The 12,423-nt window shown below is 38.9% G+C and overlaps 1 protein-coding gene across 1 annotated transcript in view; it reads right to left on the bottom strand.

The window, feature by feature from the left end:
• Nucleotides 1–4,524: 4,524 nt before the first annotated feature.
• The window catches only part of LOC107555673 (ephrin type-B receptor 2-like), a 181,125-nt gene continuing 173,226 nt past the window's right edge, over nucleotides 4,525–12,423 (bottom strand). Inside the window, exons 12-15 of the mRNA XM_016238545.1 lie at nucleotides 10,622–10,837; nucleotides 10,379–10,528; nucleotides 7,732–7,925; nucleotides 4,525–4,850 (exon numbers count right to left, since the gene is read on the bottom strand). Of these exons, the coding sequence (XP_016094031.1) occupies nucleotides 4,742–4,850; nucleotides 7,732–7,925; nucleotides 10,379–10,528; nucleotides 10,622–10,837 (669 nt within the window). The 3' untranslated portion in view covers nucleotides 4,525–4,741. The remainder of the gene's footprint in view (nucleotides 4,851–7,731; nucleotides 7,926–10,378; nucleotides 10,529–10,621; nucleotides 10,838–12,423) is intronic.

Raw genomic sequence — 12,423 nt, 5'->3', positions numbered from 1 at the left:
ATGTCAACATTGGCTACCAGAAATCACTTACCCCACCTTTAAAACTGTGAGCATTTTAATGTTTAGGGTATTGGCACTATTCATCATTTCATCAATTATAAGTGCTTCACTGCAATCTCTTTTTTATACAGAAAAGTTATACAGATTTAGTTATTTTATTTTAGCTAGTGTATAAAAAAACTAAGTAAACCATAATTTTACAATTATTTATTATTTATAATTATATATATTTAGTTATTTAATGGGACTGACACACATATATATATTTTTAATACAATATATATATATATATATATATATATATATATATATATATATATATTATACCACAAATGCGGTTAATTGGACATTTTATTATTGGCCATGTGAAGATAGCTTAATCATTCATAAGGAAAATTATTTTAATCTACTTTGTTTTTAGTTTTTTTTTCTTTTTAGATTAAATATACATTTTACAATCATTTTTTAAATCAACAGTGGTAATTAACATTAGGCCACAAACATTGCTGACTGAGCAAACAACTACTAAACTTGGAATATCCATTTAAATATTTTGTAGCCACTTTTATCTGAAGCAATGATAGTGTATTCTGTCCATAGATTTTTAGTATTATGCATTCCCCGGGAATTCACCCCATGACTTTGGCGGCGCTGGTGCAATGTGCTATCAGAAAACAAACACAGAGGCTAACACACACATGCACACAAAAAACACAGACCGCTGTATAACAGATCTCATTTCATATTTTAATGAGGAGAGTCAAGTTGGGCTTTTTTCAATTTTTAGAAAATAAACCAATAACAATATTACAAATAATGAAATTGTTACATCATTCACAGGGTTACAGTCAAATGTACATTTTATACAGCGAAACAGGACCTCCCATCTCCGTCACAGTGGTCCAGGTGGGCAGTGCTCTATTTGGGCTAGCGAGAGAGAGACAGAAAGAAAGAGAGAGGTCTGCTGCCCTGTAATGAAAAGCAGGGCTGAAAGACACAGGAAGAATGCACTACTGCCTTCCTAACACCAGAGAGTGCTGTGGCCCTACAGGCACTACAGCTTTGTTCAGGGAGCCATTTTCTATCTGAGAACTTCCCACCATATTTGGAGGATGCAGGCAGAAATATGGACCAATGAGAGTGAGCCAGAGCCAGCTTGTATTTACGTTCACAGTCGCACATAATCATCATAATAATAATGGTTTTGCATTGGTATTATGCTACGGCAGTAGCTGCGAGCATATGCTGTTCACAGCTTGCTGTCACCCAGCTTTCAACAAAAAGCTTTAAATGGTGCACGGTTCTATGCCGATCACATTTTTGCTAGCCAGAAGGAACATTTGCAGTTCGCATGTCCACATAATGGCAGCTTATTGGCTATTTTCACAAGCCATCTGAACAAAAAGGGTTCTGAGCATTAAAAAAATGCCTATGTACCATCTTTCCCAGCACTTTTAGAGGATTTGTATGAAAAAAGAACTGTTGTGGTAGAAACTATGCGTTTAAGGGGATAATCCATGTGGAAAAAAAACAATAAGTGCTTAAATCACTCAGCGTGACATTCTTCCACACTCTCGACGCCATGTCTCATTTGTCTGTGGTCTACGTAGTGTTCTGTTAAACGACAAATGAGAGAGGGAGACGTATGAAGTAATTAGTCCCCTACTGAGAAACAAACTTGAGTGGTTAAAGATTCAGTGGAAAAACAGAATTACATAAGACCGCCGTGATGAAATATTTCTATGTAAATACAGGTTTACTGAAGAAAATGCGCAGCAAATGTCAAGCATGTCATAATCTTTCAACATATCAATATCTTAAAACAGAAAGGCTCATTGGTTGTTAATGTTCCTTCGGATCTCTCGATGCAAAGTGCCAGAAACACATGTGATCATCAGCGCCAAGCTGCAAGAAAAAAGTATGTTTGCAAATAGCGCAGACCCATGAAACGGTACTTATGAAAGGACACATTTCATTTGAAGGAAAAGAAGATGAGGATCAGGAACACAGCATATCCCTTCAGCACTGGATTTCTTTCAAAGCTCTGTTAATCCTGCGCTGTTAGGCTGATTTAAAACACGCTGAAACTTGTGGGCAGCACCTCTATTGCTGAGCTACTGCCATGAGTGTCTAAACTTCTGCATTTCTGTAGGTTTTATAGACATACAGCAGCAGTGTGTGTGTGTGTGTGGATCCTGGTATGTGTGCTGGAGCTTTGAGTGACATTGATTGTCCTAGGAGGGTGAAGCAGAAGCAGTGTTATTCTGAGGAAGACGAGGGATTCAGAACCTTAAGTTTCACAGTGCAACAGTGACACTGAGTAGCCATTAAATATTGAGAGGATGTGCTGGACAGACAGGTAAAGGCATATACTGGCACCATCACTGGTGAAGTTTTATGATGTGAGAACATTCTTCCCTCTCAATCTGTCTCTCAGCTTCCTGACTCACTCCTTATCCCAACCAGCTTCTGAAAGCAACCAAGAAGTCACGTATGGTATATACCATGCAAATTGGTGTTTTAAAATGTATTGCATCAAATTAATTACTTAAAAAATGTATTTATTTTGCTTATCTGTTCTTTTAGTTTACATACAATTGTTAGTTGATTTTACACTATTTTATTTGACAGAACATTTTGTCAGTTGCTTGATATTCATTTCCATAGCAGCTTGATAGCCCCGTGAAATCTCACAGTGAAATCTCATTGGTCCACATACACTATAATTCTAGTTTGGGCTCATTAAGATATATATCTATCTATCTATCTATCTATCTATCTATCTATCTATCTATCTATATATATATATATATATATAAAAGAAAAATTATTACTTTTATTCAGCAAGCACACATTAAATTGATAAAAATGTGACAGTAAAGGCTAAATGTTGTTCTTTTGAACTTTCTATTCATCAAAGAATCCTGAAAAAATGTGTATTTATTGTACAGTTTTTTGTAAAACTGTTTTCAACAATAATAATTTTGAGCAGCAAATCAGCGTATCAGAATGATCATGTGACACTGAAGACTGAAGTAATAGCTGCTGACAATTCAGCTTTGCCATCACAGAAATACATTTTAAAATATATGAAATAGAAGTTATTTTATATTGTAATAATACTTTATAATAATACTGTATTTTTGACCAAATAAATGTAGCCTTGGTGAGCACAAGAAACTTATCTTACGGACCCCAAACATTTGAACATTAGTGTAACTGCATATTAAAAATTGGCTGCAACAAGGCTGCACTGAATTTTTGCTTTCAGTGTCGACGGACAAATTACACGTTGCTGGTTAGGACAAGGTGTTAAGCCCAGATTTATTTCCTTTCTCCTTGTATCCTCCTGCTGGTAATAAAAAAGTTACAAAGAACGACAGAAAAGTTGAGAGCTAAAACTTAAGGGCCATTTAGTATGTCAAACTCTAAGGAAAGTAAAATCCTACTGTCTTTCTGGACACAGAAGAAAGTAGACAAGGTCGTCTCTCAAACCTTTCAAATGTATCGCTATGTCTCTCAGGAGTTCACACCTGGGATGGCCTGTCTGCTGGACGTTGTGTTTCATGCCCAAACACTGAACGATAGAATCTTCATTCTAATGGAAGCATTATGTAATGGGAAGAACAGAGAATGGTCAACACCATCTGGTTAGAACTTCATCAGCACACTGAGATTCAGCCAATGGACCTTACCTACAGTAAACTGACCTCACAGTACTGCATGTTTTAACACAGATGCATGTCAACCCTGAGGTTATGGAATAAAGCGAGCCCCTCGACGACTGAGCGAGAAGTATATTGTTAACCACAGTGACCTTAATGCTGGTACATGGACGTACCTGCACGTGCAAACACACAAAAAAAAAAAAAAAACTGACCCAAGCTTTTAAACAATAGCATAATAAATATTTTATACCATAGTGTGTAGCCCTAATACATAGACTGAGAAACTAAGGGCAATATAGAGCAAAACTAGGTATTGACAGTCAGCGCTATTAGAGTCAAAGATCCCCTAGAGGTTCTGCTGACTTAGTGATCAAAGTGTGGCTGTTAGGTATAGCACTTACTCCATGGTCATCTGGGAAACGAGGTCGAAGCTGGTGAAGTTGCCATTGGCGAAGTTGTCTTTGTACTGGCCCATCTTAATAGCGTCCAGCCAATCATCCACAGTGTTAAAACTAGAGAAGTCGGGCACACTGCGGTCAAGCAAGGGCAAATGCACACTGGAGGGGCAATAAGAAAGAGATAGAGAGACAGATGAGTCACACTGTTGTGAATAAATGCAGTAAAAATAGCCTTTAACCACCAAGTACACACTACAATCTAGGAGTCACCGTTTCGGTATGATTCGGTATGTGCTAGGGATAAAAGGACTATATTGTCAAATAAAAATAAATAAATAAAAAAAGTACAGAAATTGAATAAAGTAATCAAATGTAAAATAACATTTCATATTTAACTGTATAAATTGAAGATGAATCCTTATTAAATTTACAAAAGCTGTTCAATCGAGAGTCGCAGCTTTCCCGAGTCGAGCCCATTAGGGTGTCTGGGGGTTAATAGGGGATTCAGATGACACAGATGGAGAACGAGAGTGTTTCGGAGGAGGGGGCAGGTGGATATCCTAGGTGGTCCAGAAGGAAAATCAGGCTTAGGGTCTGAGGTGGCCGCCCCATCTCTTCACGTTGGCCCTCCGCTGCCTCCTCTTGTCCTTCTCCTAGTTTAATCGGGGCACGTGGTCAAACCTCTACCGATTGGATCTGGTTCATCTGGGCCCTCATCATCTGAACGCTGTTGAGGATCTTCTTCTGATGACCCGCTAGTGTCACTCCGACCCTGAGAATGTCCCTGTGTACACACACACACACACACACACAGAAAGAGGCAAGATTAAACACGAGCGCTCTGAAGCAGATACCATAATGTTGTAGTAACACATTTTTATTCACTGGATTCATCACATGATGCCAAAGTAAACTGAGCATGTTAGTTCAAGATTGAGTAATATTGTCAAATAAAAATAAATAAATAAAAAAAGTACAGAAATTGAATAAAGTAATCAAATGTAAAATAACATTTCATATTTAACTGTATAAATTGAAGATGAATCCTTATTAAATTTACAAAAGCTGTTCAATCGAGAGTAGTGAGTGATTTCCTTGTCTTTTGTTGTTTGATTAACATTAAAAATCACAGATAGCAGGTATATAGCCTGCTGTCACTTTAAGACAATGCACGGATCCAGTACACTGATACTGTACTGTACGTTCAACCGATGATGTCGTCTAGGATACTCACCAAGACGGGCATGTTGACATAATTTTTGTGTGAATTTGTCCATTCAAGCACAAGACTTGAAAGAGAACTCAATAAAATATGTGCACGCTGTCTGAGACCTGAACGTGGGTTTGCACTATTCGGATGAGAGCGCACACACATCTTCTCACTGTGCACACAAGTTCTGTTTCGCATCTTCTGGCTCTTGAATGTTTAAACTGGTAAGGCTTAAATGTGTTTAGTTTAAACACAGATAGCAACGTGTGCTGTTTAGGTCTCAACTGCGCACGTGAACTATCAACACCCGGGTGATGACGGCATAAATGACTGGTCATATTCGAGCATACGGCACTCGCATTGAACAAAGTTTACAAAGAGTGACAGGTTTGTCCACGTTTTTTCTTTTTTTTTCATCGCTGTTGTTGTAATGTATTGGAAAGCCAGAATGCGTATCCATCGACAGAAACATTCATTAGCTGAACTCTATCTGTTTTATGTGTTGTTATTTTTAACAAACCATATTACAGATTCGTTGTCAGATTTAAGTTGATCCGCGGTGCAAGTTCATGCCGAACCATGGGTGGAGAATGGTACGGATCGATTTTTACGGAGAACCATTACACCCCTACTACAATCCCCCCATGGTATACATGGTACATTCCTAAAGTACATGTGGTTCACAATTATTTGGCATATTATCATCAATGCAAAAAAAATAAAATAAATAAAATCTTCTGCATATTTTTGGCAATTATGATACACTTGGGAATATTGAGCTATATTATTTCTTGGGTCAATATAATTCAATCTCTGGAGAGGGAAAAAGGATGTTAGGGAAGAATTTAAGTGCAAAATATCCTCTGCCCTGCTTAATTCTTCAAAAAATGCAATTAATGTCCCCAGATGACTGCACTCTCTAGCAACATTACTGTAGCGTATAAGCCTCCAGGCAAAAAGAGCTGGTGAGAAGCGTACAAAACCCAAGCCTCTCACCATCAGCGTGATGACAGAAGAAACTGGGCCACTTTACATTTGTTCACAAGAAACTGACTAGAGTTACTTTGTCTCCCAGATTTACTGTTGCTTCAAGTTTACGACTGCCTAAAGCTTTTAATAATGATTTGATCTATCAAACCCAGTTGATTTTATTTACATAGCAAGTCAATGCCAAAAGAAATAAAAAAATAACTCACAAACTTCACAGCATCAATAATGTCGACCACAGATATCAGAAGTAAAACCAACGCATTGACCAAAGATTGAAAACAGAACAGAAATAATTTAGAAGAAGGCTGTTTAAAGACATTTCTATTAAGGTCATATTCCATTTGGTTTTGTAAATATGCCTTGAAGGATGCAAGTGAGTCAGGTCTGGCAAAAGGTCAGACAGAAAATTCCCCCTAATATATGAACCACGCATGCAAAAGGACACACGCACACATACATACACTTCAGTGTAATGGTGAGGCTGTCAGACTAATCTAACTACTAAATACCTTAAAAAGGAAACTTCAAAGCAAGTAGTAAAGTTGTTTTTGTAGCCACACATATATCATGTAACACGGATGGATCAGTACTTCTCTCCAAACAATACAGTATTATGTATGTGCAACGGCTAGACTGAAAACGTCATTACGATCCCTTGATGCTGCCATGGCATACCATAGTGTAAAGTTTCACGTCTGTGTCTATACTGCTTTCCAAAAAGGCAACGTGTCTCCATAAACTAAATACTGTAGAAACTTGTTTAAACATCTCCGTGACTTTCTGAATAAATATGATTTATTGTAACGACTATTGCACACAACTCTGCCGGAGTTAAATTATGTCAGATGAGTCAAAGTGTTAAATGCACACCCTGTTCCAAAGCCCAGTGAGCTGCCTTGCTGTCTACAACCTTCTAGGTAGAAGCCTAAGTCAAATAAAACCTCGTAAGTGACTGATTTGGAACTCTCTACTCCATGACATGCATGTGAAACTCCATTCACAATTGATTACAGATTTAGATGTTATCAAAAAGCTCTAATATGCATTAACCAACATAGCGCACACATATATTTGGTAAACTATTTATATTATAATCTACATTTTGTTTTTTTCACTCACACTGTTGCAATGCATTCTGGATTGCATACTCTATAACCGATGCATGATTTTGTTCACTGAACTCTGTGAAATTTAACAGACTCGCTTGCTTTCAGGACGAGCATTTATGCAAATGGAAATACTTTGTAACATTTACAAATATGGACAGAACCATGCTGGAAAACATGATCAAGTGATAATCAAATTCATTGTCGATTACATACATAAGTTATTATTGGTAAGTTGTTGCAGCACTAGTTGATTCCTGAAACACCCTTCACATAAAATGCTGTCTACTGGGTTTTTCAACCACTGACTCATTCGCTTCTGATCATCCAGGCAAACTGCACTCTGTTTTCCAACTCACCCTGATGACAGTGGAGTCATGGCCTTCAGGCTGTTGGGGTTACGGATCATCTTGTCCAGGTTGTTGACAATCTGGCTGAACTTGGGCCGGTTGTTGCGGTCTTTCTGCCAGCAGTCCAGCATGAGCTGATGGAGGGCACTAGGGCAGTCCATGGGAGGGGGCAGCCGGTAGTCTTGCTCAATGGCGTTGATGACCTGCAGAGGGAGACACAGATCTGTGAGGTTCTCGAGCTGGTTATTAAAAGGGGCGGAGAAAGATACACTAGTTGCATCCCAAGTCATCCAAAATGTCAGCGACAGGTGACAAACGATAGTGGGAAAGAGGGAGGGATGGCTTCGGGAAATGACACAAGCCAGATTAGAACCTGGGCTTCCTGCATGAGTAGCACCATGCAACATGCCGGCCTCACTTTTTAAACTATTCGACAATATAACATCTATTGTTGTTTCTCAGGCTTAATTATACAGTGGGCAACATTAATGTGTAACATTATAAGATACTCTAATGTTTAATCAGTATCAGCAGATGTTTAATTCTCTGAATTGTAACACAAATGTTACATAATGTATAATGCATTAGATTTAAATAAATTTAATTTAAATAAATTTAATAAATTGCCATAAACCATTGCTTTGATAGGAGCTGTCGGCATGGCGTGAGGCAGGTGACAGTAGATATGAGCCAGCGTCTGGGCAGGGGAGGGTTGTAACAGCGCAGGAGACAGAGGATTGATCTGCAGTCTTCATAAATGCACTGTGATCATTATCTGGGTCTTAGGGGGACACAAGGAAGCCATTTGTCATTGGCCACAAACACACATGATCACACTCACCCTTCACACTTACAAAACCACACAGACACACAGACAGACTATAAATAAGCACTCATAGTCAGCTGCTATCTAAATACCTCCTAAATCAGCTAATAGATCTTGATTATGAAGGTGCTGATAACAACAATTTGGCAGTACAAGCGTTTCCTCTCTGATCAAATGTGAAAAAAGAGCAGTCTTAGTGTTACTAAGTTTTTTGGCAGCATACAGCAAGAGTCTGGCTCCCATCCGTCCTACTCATTACAAGTCATGCAACATCTGTCATATTAAACATGATTAACCCATGGCCTGTAATCTACACGCTGACTAAATGTGCTGCAAGTTGTAATAGGAAATCAAAAACGTCATTTAAATAAAACTTAAATACATCTCCAGCAAATTAACTATGTAGCGTCACTAAATGTGCAAAACAGATACTGAGCATTTATCCGAACTGAGCCGACAGATGTCACATCTGACTGAAACAGGGTGCTTCAAGCGGCCTTGATGGCCAGAAAAGAGATGCATGGCCATGAAGTGGAAAGTGCGAGCAGGACCCGAGTGAGACTAGTCGTTTCCCAACTCATTATCGTAGCCATTACGGTGCTCCATTCAAGGCCTGATTAATCTCATTCAAATGGCCAGCCCGATGGGAGGACCGCGACGCTATCTGGAGCTGCTAATAAGATAACTGGTGAGATCTAAGGTCCCTCTTAGCACATTAGCGTTCACACTTTCAATTTGAAACTATTTTCATTATCTGGACCCACAATTTGCCTTTTCCCAGCCACCCAGAGGGATGCTAGAAATGGGAGCTTTCTTCAAGGGCAGGGACTGTTTAACGTGGCACCGTGCTTTGCATGTGAAATCATCATTTTGTTCACCAGGAAGTGAGTGTGAAGTACAGACGCATTTAGTGAGTAAATGATCCCCTTTGACACAATACAAGGACAATAGCTTGAAGGCACTCTCAAAGTCACATGAAGTAGCCACCAAGAGCATACGTTCTCCAAAACAAACACAAATACAGTTCAAACCTCTTATTTAAACCCCAAAAATGTGATCTCTTGAAATCCTTATGTCTTCTGCATTCTGAGGCCAATGTGATGTGATGATCGGTGCAGTTGTTCCTGCAAAGACTGATTGCACTCATGCAGTGTTTGGGGTCTGAGGTTTGGCCTCACATACAGCAGAGTAGCATATGGGCAGATTTACGACGTGCTCTCTCTGCTGTTTACCCTAGCCTCTGATTCAACATTGCTGCACAGCATTCATCTATTACGTGCTAACATACGGCAACCATCCAACAGCCTCTGGCATGATCATTAGAAAATTGTTTTATAAGAAATTGGTGGTTTTACTTTATAAAGATAGGGGATGTGCAGCTTAGAAAAGGTTATGAGGTTGGAGCACAAATTGGAAGAATTGAATAAATAACTAAAGTAAAAAGAGTTGTGTAACTGTATAAAAAAATAGGAATTCAAATTTAACCATGAAACAAATCGCTTAATAAATGTACACCACCTTCAAATTTTAGGGTCAGTAAAAAATTTTTTTTTTTCCAAATTCAGCATATTAAGCAGCAAAACTGTTTTCAACATTGATGATATTAAAGAAGAAATTTTCTTGAGCACCAAATTACCTTGTCAGAATGATTTCTGAAGGATTGTGTGACATTGAAAACTGGAGTAATGGCTGCTGAAAATTCAACTTTGCTATCACAGGAATAAATCACATTTTAAAATATATTCTAATAAAAAACATGGATTTTAAATTATGCCGCGTTGAGCATAAGAGAGTTCTTTCAAAATGTAGTGTAAGCAGTGAGGTACGTACGTCTTGATTGGTCATGTCCCAATATGGCCGCTCTCCATACGACATTACTTCCCACATGACAATCCCATAGCTCCATACGTCACTAGCAGAGGTGAACTTCCTATATTGGATGGCCTCTGGGGCTGTCCATCGAATAGGGATCTTCCCACCCTGTATAAACCCAATTCATAAACATCAATTCATCTCAAATCAAAGCACAAATTTGCATGAAAGTTTCAAATCAGATATCACAAAACTTCTCACCAGGGCACTGGTATAGGTGGGATCAGATGTGTCGTCCTCCAAAAAGCGTGAGAGTCCGAAATCAGACACCTTGCATACAAGGTTACTGTTAACTAAGGTGTTGCGGGCGGCCAGGTCCCGGTGCACGTAATTCATGTCTGCGAGGTACTTCATCCCAGAGGCGATCCCTCGTAACATGCCCACCAGCTGAATCACAGTGAACTGCCCATCGTTTTGCTGTAAACAAGTACAGAACAGAAATGGGTCAAGACATAAAAATATGTGTTTTAAATAGTGATTTTATTGTTTATTTATCATGAAAATGAATGCACAAAAACGCAGAAAACACTCATATTTTTTCAATGACAAAGAATCATCTGGAGTTATTTCACACACACACACACAAAACAAAGCCAAATAACTTTTTCTAATGAAATGTATTTAATAAGTTGATTTAAGATAATTATTTAATAAATCATAAACAGTGATAATTTGCAGTTTATGCCTATTAAATGTTAAAATATTACTTTTTGTTTACTTTTCAATGGTTTTGATATTTTTTTTAATCCAGAGGGTTTAGTAATAATATTGGTAATACTGGCCTTGATGTAAATCTGCCTTTTACTTTTTAAAATATTCTTCTTTTATGTTTTTTCTACATTAATTTGGGGATTTAATGTCTAAATATATCTATGAGCATATTATGCAGCACAACTGTTTTCAACATTGATTCTTTCGTACCAAATCAACATATAAGAATGATTTCTGAAGGATCATGTGACATTGAAAACTGGACTAATGAATGCTGAAAATTCAGCTTTTCATCACAGAAATAAATGACATTTTAACAAATAGAAAATATATTTATGATTACAAGTTTGTCTCTAAATCACAATCACAATTAATTATTTAAAATCGTATCTTAAAAATCGATTCACAGCCCTACTTCTTATAAAAGGCATTTGTAAAGGTGAAGTGTGCATAAAAAACAATAGCATTATGCACATTCCTAATACCAACTCATAAGTAATTGTGCAATTGTCTCGTAAAAGTAATTGTCTCGACGTCACGTCGGAGGACCGACGAATTGGGATCTCGCTTAGAGGGACCAATCTACTTCGAGTGTAAACTAAACGAGCCAATGCACATTGGCATGCGATTATTGCATCCAGCTGCTGCTGATCACAGCGTGAGTATAAGTAGGCAGCAGATGCAGCGCATATTCAGCTTTTCGCTTTGGAGCCGAGCGATCACATCGTTCTGCTCCTGACTACTCTACTGAGAGAAGAAGACTGAACGAGTTCAGCACGCTCTTGGAGAGCTCTTTGTGTTGGCGGACGGCGCTTCAGCGGTGGTGGTTTCCTGTGTCGAGTGGGTTGCACACATCAGGCTGCACTACCCCCTGTTTGTGTTGCAGATGATCATCTCCCCTGTGCGCCTCCTCACGCTAAAATAACTTTTTCCCCTAAAAGAGCAATTTCGGGTGCGTCTTTTTAAAGACGACGTTGCTTGGCAAACTTGGCGTTACGTCTTTATAAAGACGATGTGGGTCTTGCTATAGCCAACGTATCACCTGGGCGTTCTGGATGCGGTCGTTACCTGGCGCTGGGTGACGGTCACGATCACTGCCTCTCATGTCTGGGCATGAAGCACGCTGAGGTGGCTTTCGTGGATGGCTCATGCTCCCATTGCGGGGGTATGACCATCTCGGAGTTGCGGACCGGACTCCGTTACCTGCAAGGGGGCGGAGTGGCCGTGCCACTGCCCAGATCTGGGGTTCCCTCTGGTGGCAGCCGCGGGCGTCCTTTTTCTGGCAGTGGGCG

The sequence above is a fragment of the Sinocyclocheilus grahami genome, unplaced genomic scaffold (assembly GCF_001515645.1).
Source record: "Sinocyclocheilus grahami isolate Dianchi unplaced genomic scaffold, SAMN03320097.WGS_v1.1 scaffold20.1, whole genome shotgun sequence".
Lineage (NCBI taxonomy): Eukaryota > Metazoa > Chordata > Actinopteri > Cypriniformes > Cyprinidae > Sinocyclocheilus > Sinocyclocheilus grahami.
This window is presented reverse-complemented; position numbering and strand designations above follow the sequence as displayed.